Here is a 26,049-nt window from a genome sequence, read left to right on the forward strand (position 1 = left end):
TTGCGTAAATATTTCATATGCGATGTATTTAAGATATTTCCCGACGAAATCCAAAGTGTGGCGACACGGGAACTTCAGCCGGCCAACTCATCGTTCGAAGTAGTGGGGTTAGCGAGGATTCCCGACCTCGTTCACGTTGTGTTCACGTTCGGTCTAATAGCTGGTCTATTTTCTTCTTAATAAACAATCCCCGACGAACTTATTAAATCTGCGGGATTTATGACTATCGTAAATCTGGTGAACTCCGCCACGCTAGACTTTGAGCCCGAAGGCGCGAAAAATTTAACTTTTGGCGCCAAACTCAGTCACGACTCCGAAGAGCTCGCTTCCTAACTTACCGAAAGATCAGCTAGAGTAAATTCCCTTGGAGTGGAACTGAAGAAGCTTCGAACACAGATTTCTCATCTCGAATCAGCATGGAGTCAATTTTACAGACCCTTTTTTCCACCTCAATGTTCGTACCTTGTCGTGGTGAGGTGGCTTGAGTGCCTCAATGACCAATTGCAATACAATGCCTTTAAAGAATTCAGCTTCAGTTGGTGGGCTGTATTTTCTGCAAGGTAGAGGCCAGACTAACACGGACTTTGTCATTGTAGTCATTGCTATGATTATTATAATTATCATTATTATTAATGATTTTGTTATTGTTATCATTATCTTTATGATTGTGATTGAATCATTTTCAAAATGAAATAGGCTGCTCAATGAGGATGGCATGCTGAGGCAAGTAGATTTTCATTTATTTACCCCCCCCTCCCCCCAAGTAGAAATTCAAGTGTTTCTGATAGTTTTTCTCTTTACTAGAATGTTAGAATGCAGAAGATTTTCTAAGACACATTGTTCAGAGGGCTTGTCTTAAGTAGTTGTTTTCTGATTCAAAACCACCTGCCTAGTTCTGTTTCTCTTGGGTAGTTAGTCCATGGACTGTTGTTATCTGATGGCAGAACTAACAGGTGGATCTGTTTCTCTTGGGTAGTCAGTCCATTATGGGCTGTTGTTATCTGATGGCAGAACCACCAATCTGTTCTGTTTCTCTTGGGTAGTCAGTCTATGGACTGTTGTTATCTGATGGCAGAACCAGTCCCTATTTTTTTCAGCTCTATGCTGTCAGTCTTTTATGGACAGTTATTTTTATCTGATGGCAGTTTTAGCTTGCTCTTTTTGTTTTGAAAAATGTGTTGCTTATGCTGTTTGTCACGTATCATCTGTTATTAGTCGGAGGCACTTTGGTCAATCAATGCTATCATTGTCTTCATTATTATTATAGTTGTTAACTCAGCTGCTACTCTTCTCTCTTTGCCACAGGGCCCACTACAGACAGCACTAGCTTGATGAAGTCCCAAAACCTTTCACAATGAGCCAACTCAAGAATTGCAGTCCTGAACAGTTTTTGGGGTTTTCCTGGCTTTTCTTGAGATTATTTTGTCTCAGTTTCAATTACTTGGATACTCATTCAGCTAGACTAACAATAACACTATTTTGTTCATAGATAAACATTGAAATAATCATAATAGTAATATAAATGATAATAATAATGATTTGTTATTGTTATCATTATCATTATCTTTATGATTGTGATCATCATTTTCAAATTGAAATAGGCTGCTCAATGAGGATGGCATGCTGAGGCAAGTAGATTTTCATTTAATTCCTCCCCCCTCCCCCCAAATAGAAATTCAAGTGTTTCTGATAGTTTGTCCCTTCAATAGATTGTTAGAATGCAGAAGATTTTCTAAGACACATTGTACAGAGGTCTTAAATAGTTGTTTTCTGATTCAAAACCACCTGCCTAGTTCTGTTTCTCTTGGGTAGTTAGTCCATGGACTGTTGTTATCTGATGGCAGAACTAACAGGTGGATCTGTTTCTCTTGGGTAGTCAGTCCATTATGGGCTGTTGTTATCTGATGGCAGAGCCACCGATCTGTTCTGTTTCTCTTGGGTGGTCAGTCTATGGACTGTTGTTATCTGATGGCAGAATCAGTCCCTATTTTTTTTTTCAGCTCTATGCTGTCAGTCTTTTATGGACAGTTATTTTTATCTGATGGCAGTTTTATCTTGCTCTTTTTGTTTTGAAAAGTGTGTTGCTTATGCTGTTTGTCACGTATCATCTGTTATTAGTCATAGGGTGACTTTGGTCAATCAATGCTATCATTGTCCTTAGTATTATTATTATTAACTCAGCTGCTACTCTTCTCTCTTTGACACAGGGCCCACTACAGACAGCACTAGCTTAATGAAGTCCCAAAACCTTTCACAATGAGCCAACTCAAGAATTGCAGTCCTGAACAGTTTTTGGGGTTTTTCTGCCTTTTCTTGGTTTGTTTTTGCCCCAGTTTCAATCACTTGGATACTCATTCAGCTAGACTAACAATAACACTATTTTGTTCATAGATAAACATTGAAATAATCATAATAGTGATACGAATGATAATAATAATGATTAGATTAATGGAAATAATCATAGGAATTATAACCATCAGGATAATGAACATTATTTCTCTAACTATTGTAAATATTTTTATCGTTATTATTATTATTATCATTATTATTGTTATCATTGCTATTATTATTATTATCATTATTATCATTATCATTGTTATCAATGTTATTATTATTTCCATCATGAATTATTAGAGATGCTTGGAAAAAAATGATCTATAGTTCCCTCCAACTCATTATTCTTTCAGTTAAGTGAATTAAGACTGTGAACAGTTACTGCTTTATTCTGTCATTCCTGATGACCATAGAAATGGTGAAAGTCCACAGATAATATCCCTCTAAGAGTTTCTCCAGGTGTTTTTTTTTCCTCTGAATTTGGTTACAACAGAATGAAGGGCATCAGAGTATAGTGCGCCCAGCTAGATATGAATTGCATTAATATTACAGGGTCATTTTGCTGTATTCAGGGTTTAATCTTAGTCTTCTACAGACAAGTTTGTACCTCTAAATGCAAAACACATTTTACAAACTTACAAAAACTGCCAAGAAACAGCTACTAAATTTATGGAAACATGACGAACAAGTCAACTAGACTGTGTACTACACATCATTGAAATCAAAGTATCACTTTAGGAACATAAAATCGCAAGGTCAGTTTCCCATTTTTAGTGCCTGAGAAAAGATCAGGCCACCAGATTACTTCAAATTCCCTGGTTGCTCGTCCATCTCAATTGCCAACAACCATTTTAGTTTACTGGGTGAGAATCGTGCTTGATTTCTTGCCCCATGCTCTTAATTGGCCGCCTGTAAAGCTTGTTGAGAGTTTAACAGCTACTACTTGCAGCAACCTCCATATTCCCCCGATAGCTTTTCTTAACTCTAATGGTACAGAACTTTGATGACTCAGACCAGAAATAACATCATTCACTCTACCATCCCTGTAATAAAAAACTTTGGATTTTTCTCTCCATACAGGGGGCCGCAAATGTATTTTTACCCTCGCACGTTTATAAAAGCATTCGGCATGCCTGCTAACAAAGCTTGGCTGTATGTTTCAGGAACTTAGTATCTTTCAACTCGACACCATTTGCCTGAAACCAAAATAATAATTACGAAAGTTAAGAGATTATTTACTTCTGGAGTGAAATGTACTAAATGATTTGCCCTTTCAAACATAAACCTGAGTTATCAGGTTTTGTCAATCACAAAATTACACGCCGGGTTATTAGTATTCCTTGGGGACCTTCCTATATTATCATAAATATCTAAGACAAGCAGGTCATTTAGCTAGGTAATCTATGTTAAAAACCGCGCTGTACAGCACTTCGAATTATTTTCCTCACTCATTTTTCTCACACTGCAACTTCGCGTACAACGCAATTATTACTACGCAGTCATATCTGGTGTCCAATTGGGAGAAGAGCTTATTATTTTTGTTTAAGAGGTGAATTGCGATTTCTTGTATGTCCCCTATTTCGTCGAAGAACAGCTCGAACAAATACTGAAAGTAATGAGTAAGTCACTATGAACAACTACTGCAAAGTGACAGCACTATCGTGCCAAACTGAGAACTGTTCTTTAATGATTTTTAACATGAACCACCAATTCTTACTATTTTTAATTTCTGCGTTTTAATAGACTTTGACATGTTCTTGAGAAGATATTAAATCGGTTAGCGCTGTTGTTCCCTTCTAAATTATTTTGGTGGAAGCGCCTCAGAAGACACTGGTTTAACTAAAACCATGTTGGGCGACGTTACATTTTGACTGCACAACCCGCAATTAAGTTTAATTTTAACAGCTATTCGAGTGTGTGAAGAACGGAAAAGAGCAAAATTACATACCATCGGCCTTTCGATGCACGGACGAATTAAAACCTTTTACAATTCCACTTATCCATTGCTTGTAACTGATAGACCTTGTCCTTATTCTTGCGGGAGGCCGTACGATCTGTTGTCCATTGTAGAACTTGGCAAACAGCGCACTCTGCCTCGAGCGCAACAATGTGATCTTTCGATTCTCCATCTCACTAGCGCAGTTGTTGTGTTGAACATGGACGAATAATACATCGCAGCGTGTCTTGTAGATAGCTAGAGATGCCATGCATGTTTAGGATAAGCGCTGAATACGGACGAGCGTGAAAGCCGCCACTGAAAAAGCACAATCGACCGTTTTTCATTGTAAGGATCAGGTCTCACACAGCTGTCTGAATTAAAGAGAGGAAGAACGTCGATCTCGCTCACCTAAGTAGCGAAGTACACCACGAGCGGCGACGATGATCAAACACCTGGAAGATCACCGTGGTGTCTCTCTACTCTTTGGTATCATAACCAAGAGCGAGCCCTTTCGACTTGTCACTAAGTTTTACAGTTTATAAAACAAAGGCCCCGCTCTACACAAAGCCTTAAAGAATGAAACACTAGAAAAGCTTACTTAGCTTGGAATTATAAAAATTTCCCTTCTTAAAAATCGAAGATTTTCATGGTTTCCGTAACTTCGTATTTTTCCAAATTTCCTCTTTTACATGTTATGCTGTTTTGCATTTTCTTCAGCGTATAATTTATTTCAGCGTCGATCATTTATCATCCTTAGAAGAAAATATTCTGATCTTTACGTTTAACTATAAAATTGCTTTGGCTTACATTGTGCGCATAGAAGGAGCGTTAAATTAAACATGAGTTGATTCCACGCGAGGGTTTTACCTGGAAAAATGCCTGCACACGAGAGACAACGACATTACCGCGTGTCCCTTTCTGGAAAACATTCGTGTTATGACAAGAAAGGTCAGCTTAAGGATTTTGGGTTACCCAAACTATGCAATTTTGACGCCGAAAAGTGCCAAAAAGTAATTACAGAAACTTCATCCGCAACACCTTGAACGTGCTGTGGGCGCGAACTGAGATCTTCTCTTACAGTTAATAATTGCCAGGCGGAACTCAGATCCGGCTTAGCCTAATTTGCATAAATTTTTTTGGTGGGCAAAGCTCGTCATGGATTAACATCAATTACTAGTGCAGCTTCAACGAGAACGAAAAGATTCAATATATATTTGAGTCTAACTTAGATGGCTGGAGATTAGGTTGTACCTGCTAAACTGGAGTGTAAGCAGCTATTGAAACTGAACCAAACGGTGAGAAAGAAATTTCTGTGGTCATGTTTGTTAATCTGTCACACCGACTCCATGTCAAACGTAACTTTCATTGAAAGTGCTGGAAATATAACATAATGGACAGAGCTGAAATGCTTTTGAAATTCGCAATTCGAATATGGTAAGGAACAGGATGAGCGCATGTGACCATTTGGTTTCATTATCCACAAAAAGAGCGCAATGAAAAGCTAATAAAAATGACATATTTATCAGCAAAGAATCTGTAAAGACCTCATAATTTGAACAACAAGTATATTTGTATTTAAAACTGAGAGAAAATGAAAATTCAAAATAGGATGTCGTGACAGAAAACAACACCCTCCACGAAATAATGAAACCATCAGGTTGAGACTTAAAACAAACACGTTTTTATTTCAGGTTCAATTTTATCAACCTCGACTTCTTAAGCTATAAAAAATGTACTTTAGTAACCTTTGGTTTAAGGTGGAAGGAAATAACAGTTTTATAATCTAATACAGAATTAAACTAACGAAAGAAAAAACCTCACTTATGAAACGTAATGGGAAATTCCATTCGATGGATCAAACCTTCCTTTCAGAAAATTAAGATAATGGAGCCTAGCACCACAAAAAAAAACTTTGCTATATGATGCAGCTGTCTTCGCTCAAACACTTTTGTTTCAGCGACACATTCGCCTCAGTATCTTCAGTCATTTAATGAGATCATTATTTTGTTCCTCGAACGACTCTGAGCCACCAAACCCGAAATTCACGCGATTGCTAAAGAAAAACAAGTTCCGAGTACAGGAAATGATTGTATAAAGTGCATGGCATTCAGATCAACAGCCATTTCAATTATTTTGTTGCCTAACGTTGAATATTATACAACAAACTAGTTGAAATCGATTAAGACTTTGATATACTTTAGGTTTCCTTGTGTCGACTTTGAACTTGAAACATTCTTGATGATCGAAATCTGCCTTGCTCGACCTAATACTTTTCATGGAGCCCTGAAATGAACAAAACACGAATTAAGAAACACATTCATAGTACAGTATGCTATGGACAGAAGGCTCTCATCGAGCAAAATATTCAGTACTGGTGAACATCACGTGTACATAATTGTTTCTAATGACGTGTTTCAACTGTATAAACCAAACTGTGTATAAACCAAATAGTCGCTTTGTTTCAGAATTCGGGAATTTCCTAAACTTGGCACTTGGTAGAAATCAAGTCTTAGGGTGCGCTAATGTTACAATCAAATATCAAACTCATTTGTTTTCAAACATTTGTGGTCTCATATTCTTGTTAATCTGCTTGTTTGCCTGTTTTTTTTTTTTTAATTATTATTATTATTAATATCATTTTCTTCTAAAGAAACAGAAAACAGCGTAGGGCGACACTTACCTTTCCTGTGACGTTCTGGCTTGTCATGTCTATTTTTACGCTGTGCTTTTTCTATCTTCGACTTGCGTGTGGCGTTTGCCCACTTATCTGCCCAAGCTAGAAGAATCAAGGTAGGAAAAAGACGCTCAGCTAATTCGTACACAGAATATAGACCATACTTTTTCAATCTAAATAGATTTTGCTCGAAATCTGGATACAAAAGAAACCACGTTTTCTTATCTAGATAGAGCGGAATCGTTGGTATCCTTTAAAGAAAGTATATTCATTCCATACATACCGAAGTGTTCACTAAAAAAGATTGTCTCAAAACCCAGTTCGCAGCCGTTTATAGCTAATCAGATCAGGGAAGCGACAATTTCACACGTAGAGGAAACGTTTCGATTAATCACGATGAACCGGTACAAAAGTACTGGGTTTTCGCGCCTTCTCCTCTTCGTTCATCGTCCTAACATAAAAGTTAGCTTCTTTTTCAGTTCAGCCTTGTTTAAAAATTGTGATCTGGGTTTGAAATGACGCTATTGACTTTACCTCCTCAAATAGGTTTTTCGAGGGGGCCGAAACCTCAAGTTTACGATTTCTTGCGTTCGAGAAACCTGTAACTGAGTTTAACAGGAGCAGGAAAACGAACACGCTTTTAAAAACACGGAGACACATTGCCATTCTAAATGCATTTTTGAAAGAAAAGAATGAAAAGAGAATACTGGAAGAAATTCTGTTGGAGTAGCTAAGTGATTTCTTGGGTGAATTTATAATAACTGTCAGGAGACGGAGACGGATTTGAGCCTTCAAGCCACAGGGAATTTATTTCAAGCTACAACTGCCACTTGAAAGCCTGAAAATATCCAAAGAACAAAATAGAAGACCTTGAGTTTTAAACAAACCCGTGAAGCTTTGGAGGCTCGCAGCAAACAACTGAAAAAAGAAGGAAAGGACAAAAAAGCCAACAAAGGAGACCGACGAGGAGGTCAACATTCTACACATGGAAAACCCGCTTGGAATCACGAGTGTCAAGGCTCCGTTGAACAAGTTGTGATTTATGAACTGCATTCATGTCAGGTCAGTTGAAGAGTTACGAAGTGCAACGACAAATGACCCTTGGAGACGTTCAACTCAGTTATCATAGATATGGACGGAGCTAACTACTTAAAACATTTAGAACCGCAGACTAAAACACAAAATGAGGCAGAACTTTGAATTATCAGATCAGTCAAGCCCAAAGCTTTCGCTACTCAAGATGGTCCAGATGAGAGAAACCCTGTTATGTTAACAAGATTTGTCGCAAGAAAAGACCAAACTCAATGCTGTTCGCCGAGGCTCCTTTCTATCTTAGCATCAACTACTCAAAGGATTCTGGTAAATGTTGGTTTAAGACAAGTGCCATGGGAGTAAACAAACTGAACTCGTTAATAAATACGAAGGTAAACAAAGCTGGACTCAACGAGAAGCGACGGCTCACGAACCACAGTGCATGAAACAAAACCTTAACGAAAAGAACATTCCCCCCGCTCACATCATGCAGCCTTCAATTCAACGTCATGTTCAACGGGTAAACAACTACAGTTCTGTTTCTTAAGAGCAACAGAACTAAGATAATTTCAATGATACTGAGCTCAAATCCTACAGCATGCAATGGCGCAAGCGACGAAAACAACAATGCTACACGTACGACTTTATCTCGGATGATTATGATAGCCCACCACTGCAATGAAAACTTTATCACTAATTGGCTTGTTATCTATTCTTCAAGTGATATTATAAATATAGCTTCGCCGAGATTCTGTCGAGCTACTTAAGCTCATTTTGACGCATTTAAAGCTACTTTTTAATTCATGGGGCGGGTACGCATACGGCATTTTCGCACTTGTTGGTTTGTATCCGAAATCTTACTTGTTCGCTACGCATGCTCGTTCGATTTCGAATACATCACCACTGGGCGAAAATGCCGAACGCTGCCCTCCCCTTCAAATAATTTATATTCACCATCCTCAGGGAGGTCTTTTGCAGGTGGGACAAGATTTGCGGCTGAAAAAAAAATAAACATTTAACATTTTTTTGTTTTTTGTTTTCAATGGAAATACCAGCACAACTTTTACACGTCATTTTCTTATTCACTTTTCATCCGCTCAACAGCTTACATCAACGCATTGTTCTGAATATGCTCACTTTCCTTATATATATCCATGCAATTGGTCTTAATCTTTCTAAATTTCTGGAACCCTTGAATGCGGTATATCCTGTGTAACGGATCCCTTGTTATTATAGAAACCCTCTCGCGATCACTGGGCCTGGGCACCTTTCGACTCACAAGTTTGCATAACTGTTTCTGTTACTTCTATTACTATCTTATGAAATCAAGTAGCAATGCTTCAACTATCAGTATACATCACACGTTACCTTTCAAGTCATATTTTTAATGAATATTGATCATAAGCCTTAGGAAAGTTAGAGAATAAAATGTCAAGAGAATGATTCACTAAGCTCATTTCCCATTTTCACGCATCACGATTGGGTTAAATTTATTTACATGATATCCTTCCACACTAATAATGTCACCATTTAGTTGCCTACGAGGTATTGTTAATTCTACCGAATATCATCTTGGTATTGCCACCCATCCCATGCTATTCACGGGTTCAGCTGGAGCCCAAGATACAAATTTACCTCGACATTTGAAGACTGCTACTCTCATGCACACGTCATCTGTTGAGGACTCCACCGGGAGAAACCGAACATAGCTTACACTTATGGCAGGGTTGAGGTGATTATCAACTCGAGAGTTTGAGTCGTAGTTACCATCCAGAATCTGTTAGTGAAAATTCATTTAATTTTACTGTGAAAGACTGAGATAAACAAGACTGCACAGGTTTTTATGTCCACAGACATAAATGAACGCGACGAAAAAGCTTTACTGCAGTCTGTGTGAATTCCTTGCAACATGTAAGAAATCCCATTGTTCATTTTGTCTTCCCAAGTTTCTAATCAACGACCATCGATACCACAACTATTTCTGTTTCGTTTTCAAATGTTCATAGCAGAAGTTCTGACCAATTGGCAGTCATACCTTGCCGTAACCGAACCAATTTACGCCATCCACACTGCAGTTGAGGCTGAACTTGGTAACGAAATTTGGGTAATAATACTGGCCTTGGGTCTCGACCATCCCAATGGTGGTTGGTGCTCCAAGATTCAGCTGAAGATATTGGTTCCTATCTTTAGCTAAGGCTTTGGCATGATCAACACACCAGGCACCTGGTAAGGAATAGGTTAAAAAAACCTAATGGAGATGACTATATAATAATAATAATAATAATAATAATAATAATAATCATAATAATGATGATGATGATGATAACAAAAAAATAATCCTTTATTTTACCCATTAAAAACCAAGAAAATTATCTAACATTTTTACACAACTTTATTCTAAAGCTAAGCCTAAATCTTATGTGAAATCAATCTATAAATTCAATGAACTATGCTCAAAATCCAGCTACAATGATTCTTTAAATAAGAATGACTGAAGCTTTCAAAACAAAATAATTCTTAATAGTAACAATCACTTATAAGATCAGGCAAGCTAAAAAAACGTGTCAGTATTTACATTATAATGATAATAATAGTAAGTATATACCACACAAATTAAAAGTGTTCTTCTTGCACGCTGATTGGTTAGTTCGGAAGTGGATAGCAAATACCGTTCCATTCACCTCCGAGCAGCCGATGGGACAAAATCGTACGTAAACAGTTTACTTTCCGACCATTTTTTGGTATATTGAAAGATGTTAACTTAATTTTCTGGTATCGGTGTGGTATATAATAGAACAGTTATTTACCTCAGTGTCGATGAATAATTGTTCATGCTAATGATCGTAATGATCATAATGATCATTATCATAAAACTGATAGTCATAACAGTGTCAATTCTCTCAGCTCCTCAGCCAAAAGGTCTCATCTCATCAGTTTTGAAGATGATTAAACTTAAACTATAGAGGAACTCGTCTCATCTCGATCTTGAGCTTAAGAACGATTTTTGGCTTCACTTTTTCTCACATAGAGAAAGAGGAGATGGTTTAAGATGCTGGTTACGTCACAGATTCCTTTCATCTGCTAAGATATATCATTGTATTTTTTTAGACATTTTACAAGCCTTTGGTAATACCTCGTCCATTCGTGTTATTTACTCTGCCCATGGAGGGCATGTGATCAATCCTGGACTGAGTCTTATCTGCTTCAGTGTCTCCTTCGGCGTAAGATGACGAAGCATCCAGCTGATAATCCGAAAGGGTCACAACTTCATATCCGTTCGCACAATCTAAAGCGACCCAAGGCGTTTAAAAATCACATATCACATTAGGCAAGGCAAAGAATTTGAAATGCATATATGTCTCATAAATGCAACAAATATTTACCACATAAAGACCAGAATTCTTGGAAATTGAATGTAGCAAAGTTTTGACCTTGACTGTGGTGTTTACGGGTTTTATGTGTTGTATGCTCCCTTTGTTATGTTTTTCTCTCTTAACGCATCAGAAAGAGCAACCTTAGCCATACACTGCCACAAAACGAATTTACAGTGAGAATGTAGGAATTCTATAAAATTTGCTCCATGTAACAAAGCTCTTTCAACTCAAAATCCCTCAACAAGATACTTGTATATTATTTTTCATCTTACAAGATCGCAAGCAAGCTTTAGAGGCCTTTAAGGGAGTTATTAGTACCTGTCGTGACTTAATCATGAACTCAAACTTAACTTTATTTATCATTCTCAGTTTTACGTTGTGAATTGTTTACTTGCAAGAACTTACTTTTTGGGTCAGGCGATCCATGCACAACAATTCCGCTTTGCGGTAAAGGAGCTTGCGGTTGGCCAGGTTGTGTTTGTGGTTGTGTTTGAGGTTTGGGTTGGGGTACAGGTTGTGGTTTGGGTTTGGGTACAGGTTGTGGTTTAGGTTGGGGTACAGGTTGTGGTTTTTCCGTTGGGGCGGATGTTTGTAAAAGTTGTTGTTTAGGAGGAAGAGTCGTTAATGGGTTTAGTCCTATGGGAATGAAAGTTCTCATTAGTAGCAGATCTGAACATCTCCGTGTATGCTGGTATATCAACTTTTGGAAGTTTACAAAGAATCAATGAACACTTTCTTAATCATGACGGAAAGTTTGCTTCTTTAAGGAATGATTGTCTGAGGTTCATAAATCATCGTCATATTGTGATCAATGCCAGCTAAGTCTGAATATGCCATCATCAAGCTTTGACAATTGTCTCGCAATGCTTGGAAAAGCTTTGTAGTAAGTGTTAAGAGCTTAAAGCAACCCTATTAACAGTTAAAATTGAAAACATTTCGAACACTTGAACAAATATCAGGTAGGAAATGTTACCTAAAGTAGGGGCCGTCTCAAATCGAGCGATCGAGTGAGCATTTGCCTTGCTTGACCCACGTCCACGCTCGTTTTATGGATCGTTTCAGCCTGTAACCTGTCTTTATGTTACCGAAGCGATAAATGTTTCAGTGCAACACATAGCAGCATTGTGCGGAAGATTTGTCACTTTCTTTCCTATTTTCGTACCATTCTATGACTTACGATGGACAATTTGAATAGTTGCTCTTGAATAAGTGCTCTGAGTTGTATGTTATGAAATATCACTCAGGGCTATGCCTATCATGTCAAATGGAATCAGTATTATTTTTTCCGAACAACAGTTTTTGGAATCATCAACATTCACGTATGGAAATTCTGAAAAAGCGAAACATCTTTCATCGGGCAAACGAAGAGAAGGGCTGGTCTGAGATATCAGGCGGAAATACGAACTAAATTTTGAGGTTGGCTTTGTTATAATCAGCTAGTTTCTGTTGTAAAATTTGAGAAAAATATGCTACAAAATATCTGTGACGAAAGAAATTAAGTTGAACTGAAAAAGATGGCTCACCTCCCCTTCCCACAACCAAAAAGGGCCCTGATAAAGTAGGCAATGGCAAAAAAGCATAAAATACGCAGTTCAGCTAGCCTTACATGAAAATTTGATGAATTGTCCAATAAAGTCTAAGAACAAATGATTGTGTGCCAAATTGATCATATAATTTCTTTATTCGCGGCCTTTGTTCAAAGACAATTGTTTAATATAATTGATAACATAGTAAGATATATTAACGTTAGCCATTATTGACTTACCGTTAGAAGAAGGCATGACGAAGAGAAAGGAAAAAACAGTTCGTTAGTTTGTTAGCTGTTAGTCATGTTACAAGGTTAATTGTTGTAACCATTCGCATATATTTTACTTTTTGATCATAGGCGAATAAACAGTTAAGGTGTGGATAAATCTAAAATTCGCTCGAACATTCCTTATTTTTTCTTGGTACGCACATAATTTTCACAGATTGCCATATTCAAAATATTTTTTGGGAGGGGGGGAAGCGAGAGATTTTGAAACTCCCGCCCTTGTTCTATGGCTTAATTACCATGGAAACGACGACCACATTTTTTTTTCCTCTGTCTAGTTCTTTTGTAATAAGTCCTTGACGGTTTCTTTCTTCCTCTTTTTTTTTTTTTTATTCTTTTTGATTAGAATTAAGAGTTTGAGAATTCCTGAAAGAGTACGGTGACTTAAATATCACCTTCTGAAGACAAGTGTCTTTTCGGTGGAAAATGTCGACTAATCAAGTACGGAGCGAGTAACTCGTCGTCGTTGGTTAAAAATTAGTCAGGATTAAACATCGTCATCTATAAGTTAAATTATTTGGAGTAAGCATTGCGGTTGTTATATTGTCTTGAAGAGCTACCACTCGTAAACCAAGTCACAGGTAGAGCACATCTAGATTGAACCAGTGTAAACAATTTTTTTAGCAATGGCGACCTTAACAACTCTTTCACTTCATTCAGTCTTCACTATTTCGAATGATTTTTAACTTGGGTTTTCCCTTAAAAAAATGTAGATAAAGTGAAATCAAAATGCAACACAATCTGTTGAAAAGGGACTATTTTGAAAGCAAACTTACCCGGCTGTGGAGTACCTGTTGTTTGTTGACGAGAGAGTAAAAAGACGAAAGAAAACTATGTTAGAGGTCTGTGTAGCTGTTTAACTGTTTTGCTATACCACCCAACTCAAAAACGCTTTTCGACTGGTAGAAAAGGTGTCAATTATCATGAATCAAAACTTGCTCGCTCTCAAGGACGAAAAAAACCCACCAACTCCACAGCGAAACTTTAGCTTATACTTTTGACATGTACGTGATTAGGTCGTGCACCTTGAAACCGCGGCAAATTAGCAAATATATTTTTTTGCAGGTATTGTTCATGAGTTGGTAGGTATAACAAGCCCCGCAGAAGCAGCGAGTCTTGTTTCCCCTCGACTCTCAGCGTTGAGAGTCTCGGGGGAGAAAAACTCATCGTTTCTCTTAGGCCCCCGTCATCAAGTGCATAATTTTCATATTTACTGTGCGACCTAAACTGCAGCAAATGCAATTATATGCAATCGTATAAATCACTAAAGAGAGCATATTTCATAATGCAGTACAACCGTATGGTTGGTGCGGAGGACAGGAAAAATATTTAATGACTTTGTTTTTGCAAGAATTATTGTTTCTAATAATAGGATGTACACTGAGAGCAATCTGAAGTCTGTTGGTAATATTGCAAATGTTTTATTTGCTTTGTTGATAGTCTGTCATCACATGAGCTGTATATGTATAAATGAACTAATAGTATTCAAATGAATGATAGAAAGACAGCGGTTTCTTAATTATCTCAGCTTAAAGTTCCGTTTAAGGGAATATTCCTCCCTGGAGCCACAGCTATTTTAAGTATTACATTTGGATAAGGCGTTGTCACTTATGCTTACTTTGACATTCAGCTGCTGATCCGCAGGGATACTGTTCGACTTTTGGACCGGTGCAGTTGAGGCCCCCTGTCTCAGGGACCGGGTTGTTACATTCTCTTGTTCGCATCTTCACCATACAGGGATGCCTACACTCAGACCACACTGACCACGCACTCCATCCTCCATTTACTATTGAATTGAAATATTCAATAAATTACAATAAATAACTATTTTTAGCAAAGATAATACTGACCCTAAACAGCTAATGTCACAGTCAGACGATTAAAAAAATCCATGATGTTAATACTTGGCAGTTGAGTGTAGAATGAAATGAGGTTCTCATCTCCTTTTTGTCAATCTGGGTAACATCATGTTTATGACCTATTTGACATCAGGAAGGAAATAACTATCCAACTAATTGACGGTGTGACTGTAACACTCAAAATCAGCACAGAAGGGGGCTTTCAGCAAACCGATTTACGCGATGGAAAACTAGTTTTCTGTACACGATGGAAACTTCAAGCAAAGTAAACTAGTAAAATAAAACTGTAAAAATGATGTTGTTTGCCTTGTTACGAGCGAGGTAAAAAGAAAGGTACTGATTCCACCCAAAGAATTGAACTCCAAACCATCGGATTCTGCGCTCCAGGGCTCTTACATTCGAATCCGAAGGTATAATATAAGGTTATAAGAAGGTATATTTGTCCCACGCTAGTGACATGATGGAAACACCATCTTCCTCATCATTGAGCTCAAAATTTATCTTCGCTCTGATCTTTTCTACGCAAAATAGAAATACTGCTTTTAAAACTTACCTATACAGGACTTGTTAGCTATTTTCGGAGCCTCCTTCAGCAATGTAGCAAAGTCAGCTAGTTCGAAAACGTGATCTGGAGTTGGTGGGCTGGCAATAATTCCAAGCTGTTGGGTCAGGGTTTTCTTATCTGCGTCGGCAAGACCTTCTTGAACTCCAGCTGCATACACAGCAACTTCCGCTTTGTGTAACTGAGCCGTTGGCATACCTAAAAGATCTTCTCCAGAAATGGATTTTCCAGGAGCGAGGAACACCTCACTAGAGGGCCCCCCAGTGATTAGAATCACAACCTTACTACCGCTACGTATCGTTGCCGCCTTGAACACATCCAGCGTACTGTTAAGGGCAAGATCCGTCCTCTTACCACCACTCTTGTAAAATATTTTGGCAAAGGTGGCTGACAAACTCTTGTCGTCTTTAAATTGTTGAAGTTTGATGATTGTTTCTGGGTATGACTGGTATTGAATCACACCAAATCGAGTGTGCAGTAGGCTGAACTTGGACGCGATGGTGGTGGAAGCGTTTACTATTTTTTCCCAATTTTCTTTTCCAATCTTCTCAGAACTATCAAGGACGAATACGATGTCCAGTGGTTTCTCACATTTTTTCGCTTGAAATGAAATAAAGAAAGAAGACCACGATTAAACTAAATGGAACGTTCATTTTAAGTATCCTTCTCTAATGTTAATATTTGTACTTTGCTTGAGAGTCAGTGGGTATCCTTTTATAACTTAATCGTTTCTGTTTGAAAAGATTAGCAGGTAGTTTTCCTATTGTATCTGGAACATACGAAACTAATTTATATATGTCTATTAACAGTTGCCCTAATGTGCTCTTTTTGTTCTGCACGTTTCTTTGGAGCACGTATGGTAATTATCAGCAAGCGTACGTCATACCTGCTGCTCCTGCTGCGGCAGGGGCTGGCGCTGGAGCTGGGGCAGGAGCAGGGGCAGGTGCAGGGGCCTGGGCAGCAGCATATCGCTTAAAGATGCGGGAAAACTCAAGACCTGCGTCGATAAAATAGAGTGAGTACAACCATAATTTTGAATTAACATGATTCGCCACTAATAACTTTGAAAAGAACTGGAAATTTTAGGGTGGTGTGAAAAGGTTTCTTAAGCTCAGCTGAAGTGAAATTGGTTATTGTTTGAAATGAAAAAGCGTAAATTCTTCACGCATGAGCTTGATTTGGTGAAATAGCAACAAAAATAACATCTTAAAACGGGAGTTAGTTATGAATCGGATTTTGTTTAAATTCACTCTTTTAAGTGAAAGAAGAGGAAATGTTTTGTTCTGCTTTGTCCTGTTTTGTTCTGAAACTTATAAAATACATATCGTTGAACTTTCGTCCTCGTATAGTTTAAACAAAACATTGAAATGCAGCAGCATTTGCAACAATAAAACCTACATTTTGTAATATTGCGACTGTAATTATATCTAAAAGCGATGTCTTCTTATCGCAAAGCAAGTTGTAACGTTGAGATAGTGCGCGTTTTACAGTAGTATCCGCTGGTTCAGCTTGCACCAGACAAGGCTCTTTTCCTCAGTAGCGGAAAGCTCTATTCTTAACTTTAGGGCCCGTTCGTTCAAAGGGTGGATAACACTATCCAACGAGTAAATCGTTATCCGACGGATAAGTTACGGATAAGTGATAGTTATCTAGCGATATCCAACCTTCGAACAACCGGAGCTAGATGAATAATAGTCACCGAACCGGAAACGAATATCTTACTGGTAGGCCATTCTTTGTGTGATAAGGTTTTATGGTCAGGCAATTTCCTTGAAAACACATGATAACACTACAATATTTGTATACTCTGACTTCACACAACAGAAAAAAAGGAGGCCCATGCTATTATCATTGAACGTATGTTTTTGGTTGAGTGCGTCACTCACAAATTTGTCTCATTTTTTGTATACAGTAACTTTTTCAAATTTCAAATGAGACTTTGCAAATTTTTTTAATTTTTACTTCTTGATAAAATAGATTGCTATCAATGATTGCAAATAATTGGACTTATTTCCCCACAGATAAACTACTAAAGGAAACTGCATTCTCGTTTTGATAGCAAATTGGGTAATCAAGCAACTTCTCGTTACTATTGAAACTACGAAAATCTGAATAAAAGCCATGCACCATAGCCTTTGCAAACACTACAACTTAATTTAGACAATGATTAGCACATGTCAAGTATGGGGCGGTTAATTCGCAAACGTTTCTTAAATGACGACTCATTGTAGAGTTAGAGTGGAAGATAAAATTGACTTAATACCAATTGTCTGTCAATTATCTTAATCCCAACTATCTTAATTGATGTATTGAAGTAAATTACCGTTCACATTTGAAAAGTGACACGAGGTGAAGCTCAATGCGACCAAAACCAGCCAAGTTATACTGGCACTCTCCATCGCCATACTTCCCTTTTCTACAACGCAGGAGTGCTTAACACGAACTATTAACTCCTTGACTCATCCATATCCATAAACAATGACATAGTTCATCTATAATTTAGTATTCTTTAATCTTTTTTTCTCGCCTGTGATTTCCAAACAACGAATAATGGCTATTTACAGAGGAACCACCTGCACTAGTTGTCAAACTAAACTTACTCGCTTGAACGGATTTCCGCCTATATTTTGGTTTCATCGCAACACAAATGTCGTTTTACTGTTCCTAGGAGTCAATATATGATTTTAAATCGTGTGAAATTAACGGACAATCAATGCAGTATGTAGAATTGGGATATCTGAAGAGAATTTCAATCTAAATATGTAGAGTGATCTTAGTTTTTATTTCCCTTTCTTATTAGCTATGTTTGATCAGAAGTCATGATTCATATAGGAATCACGGAAGCCGATCAAAAAAGCCACCGTTTTCTTTATTTGCTCTCTTAATTAAAACGGATAAAATTTAAGCACACATTCTAATTAGGAGTTACAGCTTTGAAAAATCGTTATCTGCATCTCCCATTTGTCAAAGTGGGAACTTTGTTAAAATCGTTATCTGCATCTCCCATTTGTCAAAGTGGGAACTTTGTTTAATTCCTTAAAAATGATGTCATGTTTAGGAGAAACTTACTTTAAAAAAATAATGTCTCCCTTGTTTGAGATTATTTTTTGCCAAAAGTGAAGTTTTGGAATAGAAACAGTAGCTAATGTCTTCTACAATCGGTTTATTCTCGAATTGCAACGAAATCAGTGGAACTGAAATGTTCGCTACAAGTAGCAAATTATGATTAAGTCGGCTAGCCAGCATACTGTTGAAAGGCGTTCTGCAGTGTGTTACTTATTTTTAAAACCTTGTTATGGAGATTCCAGAGGTCTGTCAGGGACATTTGCTTCGCTAATTACACGATTTTCAGCCACTGAATTTTTTACCTACCATAACTTACATTGTAGACTGAGAAAAATTTATGTATCCATTGCAACAGAAGTTAAAGTGCACCTAAACCCAAAAATTTTTTTTCGCCTAACGAAATAAGCTTATTTTTTTTAACTATTTCTGTGCAAAAATCTTTTAATTTGTTCAAATCTTTACTTTTCTGTGCCCGGTCAAAATACGGAACATCGGCCGCCATCTCGCCCCACGACCGAGTTTTAAGAGGAATGGCTCTAGCGAGTAATGTGACGTCAAAGCGAGAACACGAAAGTCTGCATTTCACACATTTTCACTTGTTTGGGAAGGTTTTCGTCGATATTGTCCGAAATATGCCGACCAGGTATGTTGTGTGAGGAATGTATGAAGCGCGATACCCTCTTGCAAATTTCACACGTTGCTACATCCTTCTAAAACGCACTTAGTCGGCATATTTTCGTATATGTATGCCCTCTCTAATAAAATAATAATCAAAGCTTGGTAGAAGTAAGCACTCTCAGTGTTATTTTATTATTCTCTTTCTTCAACATACATGTATTTCCTCCCCAAATGTTACGTTTATTCCCCAGCAGATCATACAAAAGTAAACTGGTGCTGAATGCTATTTTGATGCCAACTTAAACTTAGTTAAAATGCGTTTCTGTCAGTATGATGCATCTTTTTCACGAATATTGTTGGGTTTCAGGTGACGTCACAAGCTTTGCTGAAGTTAGTGTCCGCCATGTTGGTGTCCCTCGGGTGTCAAATTTATGAATAATTAGTCGATTTCTATAGTGAAGCCCTCTCTCTTTTCGCCCTATTATTTCGCTGACTAAAAAAAATAAAAAAGCGATAAAAGTATCTGGCATTCATCTTAAGGTATCCCAGTGCTCTCTGAGTATGCCGAAAGCTTAGAGAGTTGGAAGGAAAGATGTTTGCAAAAGATCTCGGTCATTGGGGTTGATCCTGCAAGCATACCAGCCGAGAAGTTCAGTCCAAAATGCTTGCCTCCTGTGGAAGCGTCGGACTTGCTGAGTTACCTCGTTCTTGAGACCAGCTTCTACACTAAGAAGCAGTTCAAGGCGTTGAAGAGTCTAGAGGCGTTTAATCAAATGGTGTCGGGATTTGTAACCTCAGTTGTAGGTAAAGTAATCGCCGGCAAGTATGTCTTGAGAGCACGAGTTTGGCATTCACAGCATGAATGATCCTTTAGTGAACATTTGGGTCATTTCCGAAAACGATGGGACTATTTTGTCAGCCCATTGTTTGGGATGCAAAGCTGGACTGGCTGAGTCATGCTCACATATCACGAGTGTTTTATTTTATGTTAGAGGCAACTACTAGAATTCATGGCAAGCTCGCTGGGTGTCACGAAAACTCAGACACCGAAAACTCAGGTCCCTCGAAGTGTTCTCCAAGCTTCCGAAGTGCTCCATAATTCGATAGTGCATAGCATAAAGCATGAACTAATTGTTTTATAATATAACCGGTGGAATAATGCGACAAATCCGACGCGAAAGACGGACAACAATATCAAGAGTGATTCTTCAGTGAAGCGAATCGTTACGGCGCTGATGCCGAGTCTTCTTTCGCGTTGTTTTCCTCTTTCTGCCTCATTTAAGAACTCTAGCCCAAGGGTCGCAAAATTGTCTTCGTTTTGGGACTGGTGGGCCGAGTCTCTGTTTGTATCCATTATTATCGCGAAATATTGAAGAATTTTAACAGAGCGACAACAAGGATCTGTGCGACGAAGTACAAAAAGGTAAACAAACGTCCCTTTCGGCTCGTCAAAATCACGCCACATTTTAATACTTTGGTGTTGGAGCGAGCGCATTTAATCCCGTTAACTGTGAATGAAAAGTTCAAAATTAACGGGAAAATGGAGGAAATCTAAGCTAAATGAAGTCTTGTGTCACTCTAAAATGTTTTTATACTCAACCATCGGACGATTTTGCGGCCTTGTTTTTGCTGCTTCAGTTGGATCAAGACCCAAAAGGTCGAAATACACGCGGCATTACCAGGAGTGATCATGAGTCGAGTTTATCTCTTGAATTTTCGAGGAGTCTGAGTTTTCGGGGTCTGAGGTCTGAGGTCTGAGTTTTCGGGGTGTGAGTTTTCGTGACACCTCTAGCTTACTTGCACTCAGGTAAAATGCTCATGGATTTTGCCGACATATGTCAATGAAGTGCCGTATGCGAGGACTAAAGACATCGATTTCTCATCGGCTAAGAAGCTCAAAGAAAAGCTCGACCAAAAAATCGAGGATCTACAACAGCCGCAAGCCTCGAACCATACAACAACTTCTAGTTCCTCCTGTTCTTCCCCTTGATTTGTAATGATCTTAGGTATAGCGCATTAGATCATAGAAATAATAAAATTATTAAATTATTATACGAAAAAATCCTTAGTCTTTATGCTTTCCACTTTTTCTTGAACAGCCAACAATAATGCATAAAACCATCCCTTCTTTCTCACATGAACTCTTCGTTAGATACGGTTTGTTTACGCTCGAGGGACACCAAGATGGCGGACAGTAACCGTTGCTAAGGTATTGGTCACGTGGGTGAAACCCAAGGTTACTGTCTCGTTCTAAGAGTAAAGATCCAATGTCTCAGTAATATTTCCTTTTATTATCCAACTACACTTCGTAGAGTACAAATAACGCCATAGACGAGTACAAATATCATGCGGTATTTGTACTCTAGAGTACCGGTTAAACAAGTGAATTGAATTGTAGTTACGAAAAAAAAAAATGGCGGGCAAATTGAATCATATTTCCGACGAAGAAGAGTCAGAATGGCTGGCAAATATACATCCAAGTTTATTAGATGAATCGAACGAAGAAAAATAGCTAGACGACCGGAAATTTCTTCATTTATTGAAGAAAATAGAAACAGCAACACGACAACGCGCCGATTCCGTTCCGCTTTGCATACTTCTGTCACGCACTCCCCGAAAATAAATATCCGCGAAATTCGCCCACACTGAAATAACAGTTTGGCGTGTTGGATAATAAATAACTTATTAGACGTTTTGTTGTGTAGTATCGCCAAGTAGTTTTACTCGTTATTTGTATTTTTACGAGCCAGTACGGCTCGTCAAAATACGGCACAACTCGTAAAAATACTCAGCGATACTACACAGCAAAACGTCTAATAAGATATATGAATTAACAATTCGCGCAAAAAAATCTTTCTCTGCTCACTAGGACAACAGAATTTTCCTTTTTCATCTTTATCATAAAGCCCAAAAAGCGTTTTGTCTCTTTTATGTGCCTCTATGGTTTATTAATGTTGTTTCATTAATTACAGAAGAACTTAGAGATTAAGATACTTAGAAGTAAAGTATTTATGACTTAATTTATGTCACACGTACCTATGGAATCTTTACACTCGTGTTTAAACCTTTCTTGTTTAGTAGTTCTTGTGTCTTTTTTTTGTTTTATCAGAAATCACAATTATCTTCTGTGCGTCCTAAAGTTGGGATCTATGTAGCGCAAACATTTTATGTGATACATATGTCACTGTATATACCGACAATTTTTCAGACGAAAAATATGCACAAATGAATATATGTATAGGTAATCACATGATTTCGAGTGCAATTTGAAATAAATAAGCACGAGTAAATTTTTTCAAAGACTAACAAAATTGCATGAGCCCGTAGGGCGAGTGCAATTTGTGATCTTTGAAAAAATTTACACGTGATTATTTATTCCAAATTGCACGAGAAAATCATGTGATTATGTATTAATAATATACATGAAAAAATACGAGGTAGCATCTCATAACTACGCAGAAGAAAAGCGCGCGCATCACGTGCAAAAATAATTTATTCAAGCCCTGCAAGTGACATTGACCTTGACATTGACATTGACATTGACCAATCATTCTGACCAATCCGAATGTCTGGTTTGTTTCTTTCTTTGCACTGAATTAACCCTCTTCTGCATTGAATCAACTCTCTTCTGCACTGAATTAACTGAAAACTGCATTCATCTTAACCAATCGGAACTGAGAAATTTTTTCATGTATATTATTAATGTAGATATAAGCATGTCAAATTTTTGATAAAACTAGTCGTAACCTCGCCTTGAGCTTAGCTAACTTTCACGCAGGAGCTTAGCTGACCCGTCGAGTGGCTACAGGTTCTAAATTCCTGTCAGCAATTGCAAAGAAATAAGAGTGTTACCCATTTTGCAAATGCCACAATATACCCCTGTAAGACCAAGTTGCTGCTTTATCGTCAATCACAACAACCAAACCACACCTTTTAGGAAGTACCTTGGTGACTTTTAGTTTTCTGCGGGGCCTGTAAGTACAAACCCAGTGTTAGAGAATATAAATATAACTCACATGAGATATGGCTCAGAATGACCGTTGATAAGTTTAATTCTCTTTGCAATGGCAATCAAAAGGTGTTGTCAAACACAAAATTCTGTTGAAACACATAACTATGTCAAATATGAAGAATAGGAAAATACAGTCGGAAAGGAAGCCACACGTTACAGTTTTATTCAGTACGGGCCGAGGTGGTATTCAAGCTTGAAAATAAGTTACTAGTGCTGAACGAACCATGACAAATTCTCATTACTTGTTTTCAATATATAGATTTATTCTCAAAGTATGTTTGAACATAAATATTTACCTTGCTGAAAAGGGAGCATCGATTCTGTGATGGTTGGACTGAGTGTCGCACTGGGTCTACTTTGACCTGTAAGAGAGGGATTTCGTTGTAAAACAACCTCTGTTAAGATTAAAGATAACGCTAGCACGAATTCATTGAGCAACCTCGAGGCTGTCGGCTCAATTCATTTATCACAGATACATACAAATCCTTCCTTTTCCCAATGATCGCTAACATATGCCATCATTGCAGTTTCTTCAGTATTTTAAACAGTCGGAAACCTAGCGATAGTCACACATTTGAACTAATCAAATCAGCCTCGTTTACTTCAACTTCGTTGATGTGCGCATTACTTGACCGTGTAAAGTTAACACTGGTTTGCTTCATATGGGTAGCTATGAAAAACAAGTAGCTATAGACTCTTACTTGTTCTTAACGAACTCAGATGAGTTTCGGAAGTGGAAAAAACTGAAAGCGAAGGAAAAAGTGCTGATAATAAAATAAGCAGGAGTTGATTCAGTGAAAAGGGAAGCATTTCACGAACGAAATAACTGAATGAAGAACGGTTAAAACAGAGACAGTCAAGCACTGCAGCTACCTGCAGTTTCAGGGCAGACATTAGAGACTGATCTGGACATCTTTGAGATCGTTGGAGTACTGGAAGGTACTGCTGTAGTTGACCGGTTTGACATGGGACTGGTGACTTTTAGGTTAGGAGTAGTCAAAGCCGCTTTACCTTTAGATTCGGCAGTGGGAGGCTGGATGGGGACAGGAGCACCACCGATACAAAGGCAAATACACACTGAGGTGCACCAAGTGTTGTTATTTTGGGAGGGAAGAGGACGAAGACTCAGTGGATTACCACTCAGTGTAGGTTTCGGACATGGACAAGAACATGTGGGCGTAGTTGGGCATGGTTGCTGTGATGCAGCTGAAGCAGAAACTGAATACATTGCACATAAGTTTGCTAATTTACCATTCTTGAACTTTACCATGAGTGGAAAGAATTTTTCACCTATCCATCTCCAAGGTTTCCAAAATAGTAGAACCTTTTGCGCGATCTTGTAAGTTATCAGTATTTCAAATATAGACTTAGGTCTGTTTGTTGAACTGATCGGAAACGGTGCATGGTGCAACCGCTTGGTTTTTTAGGAAAAGACGTCAAAGGAGAAGTACTTACAATAGAGGTAGCTTGTAGTCTAGTGATAAATTTACCTGGCTTTGGAACTTGAGATGTGTTTGAAACTCTTGTTACTGCTGTAACGATATGAACACCAGTAGCATTTATTCGGCTTGGGTTGGGTGTGACTGACGCAGTATTCTTGTTTATTTGTTCAATAACGGACGATGGCAATGGGATCTCTGTTATCTCGAATCGACCTGTAATCGAAAAAATTGCAACGCATGACGGTGAAAGTGAAGAAACACGATCGCGCATTTCGAAGGCATTTCGAAAGCTCTGACCACATTTGCTTGGGTAAATTGACTCATAAAGACTTGACAAATGCGGGACAAGGATTAAACAAGATACCCTTCCGGTTATCTCTGTCTTCGTTTCAATTTCAATTCCAATTTCAATTCAAAAGTTTCAATTTTATTTTACAGTGGACTTTAGTTTCGTTGATCTTGTCATGTGTCCAATGTGTTTGTACTTTCCAAATTACACATATTTCAATTTTTTCTGGCTACCTTTACAAGTAAACTTTTAAAGATGACTGTAAGCAAGAGATCTGCTGTAAGCCATGATGCATTGTCAAAGACAGTGACCTGTAGTCATCATATTTGTAGGTCTTTGATTTATTTCTTCGATTAAATCCTGAGCTTAAAAGGATCTTAAATAAATACATGTATCATTTTCAAGAAATTCCACGAAGAGTAAACAACAAGCTGTTGAGCTCATTATTATGTGCCCCTTCTATGTAAATACTGGGACTTTCCAATGTATTCATTGGTTGAAGCGGGCAAACAAACAGGGATGACAGTGCACCCGAAGAGGACTTTGCGAGATAAAAAGCGTGACGTATGCTGATAAATTAGTATCGGCAGAGCAGTAGACTCTTCCTTTCGATTTTTACAAAGAGGATTATTTCGATCAAAGGCAGAGTACGAAATAACAAATTGGAATGGTTCGTCCTTATTTTGACAGGTCACCCGTCGTGTTTACTCTTGTCTGGTTCTATTTTTCTGGTTGTTTAGTCCTGTTGTCTCGGAAATGTTTTCGAACACTTACCTGTCGGTTTTAGATAATAAGCGCCCTTGACGTTCCACAGAAGAGATGAAATAAGGCAAGCAAAATGTATAAGGTGGAAATATTTCTCCATGCTTTAAATAAATGCCATATAAATCGAGCAATTGTATTTCCTTAAAAATTTGGGGAAATATCCCTGCGGGTAACAAATCACTCATTAGCTCACCACGGCACAGCCTTTCCATTTAACGCCAATTGACTTCATGACGTCAGAATTCTTACATGTCTATTCGGTTTATCGTC

At 38.0% G+C, this 26,049-nt stretch overlaps 2 protein-coding genes across 6 annotated transcripts; both read right to left on the reverse strand.

The window, feature by feature from the left end:
• Nucleotides 1–5,931: 5,931 nt before the first annotated feature.
• On the reverse strand, nucleotides 5,932–18,053 carry LOC111334651 (coadhesin-like). 2 transcript variants are annotated; one of them, XM_088728151.1, is made up of 12 exons: nucleotides 17,911–18,053; nucleotides 16,474–16,584; nucleotides 15,579–16,187; nucleotides 14,785–14,952; nucleotides 13,943–13,957; nucleotides 11,759–11,809; nucleotides 11,113–11,265; nucleotides 10,015–10,202; nucleotides 9,615–9,756; nucleotides 8,934–8,975; nucleotides 6,954–7,049; nucleotides 5,932–6,556 (listed from the first exon to the last, which is right to left on the reverse strand). In XM_088728151.1, the coding sequence occupies exons 1-12, from the start codon at nucleotides 17,990–17,992 to the stop codon at nucleotides 6,537–6,539; spliced, it is 1,677 nt and encodes a 558-aa protein (XP_088584277.1). In that variant the 5' UTR covers nucleotides 17,993–18,053; the 3' UTR covers nucleotides 5,932–6,536. The 2 variants fall into 2 exon arrangements, with proteins under 2 accessions (XP_088584277.1, XP_022796188.2); XM_022940453.2 differs by having other exon boundaries at nucleotides 11,759–11,989.
• Nucleotides 18,054–19,434: 1,381 nt separating this feature from the next.
• On the reverse strand, nucleotides 19,435–25,985 carry LOC111334650 (uncharacterized). Of its 4 annotated transcripts, none has more exons than XM_088727566.1 (6): nucleotides 25,789–25,985; nucleotides 24,774–24,938; nucleotides 24,157–24,489; nucleotides 23,985–24,026; nucleotides 23,580–23,645; nucleotides 19,435–23,243 (listed from the first exon to the last, which is right to left on the reverse strand). In XM_088727566.1, exons 1-6 carry the CDS (start codon nucleotides 25,877–25,879, stop codon nucleotides 23,227–23,229), a joined length of 714 nt encoding a protein of 237 aa, XP_088583692.1. In that variant the 5' UTR covers nucleotides 25,880–25,985; the 3' UTR covers nucleotides 19,435–23,226. The 4 variants fall into 4 exon arrangements, with proteins under 4 accessions (XP_088583692.1, XP_088583691.1, XP_022796187.2 ...); XM_088727565.1 differs by having other exon boundaries at nucleotides 24,157–24,501; XM_022940452.2 differs by lacking the exon at nucleotides 23,985–24,026 and having other exon boundaries at nucleotides 24,295–24,501.
• Between the last annotated feature and the right edge of the window lie 64 nt (nucleotides 25,986–26,049).

Source organism: Stylophora pistillata, chromosome 7 (genome assembly GCF_964205215.1).
Source record: "Stylophora pistillata chromosome 7, jaStyPist1.2, whole genome shotgun sequence".
Taxonomy (NCBI): Eukaryota; Metazoa; Cnidaria; class Anthozoa; order Scleractinia; family Pocilloporidae; genus Stylophora; species Stylophora pistillata.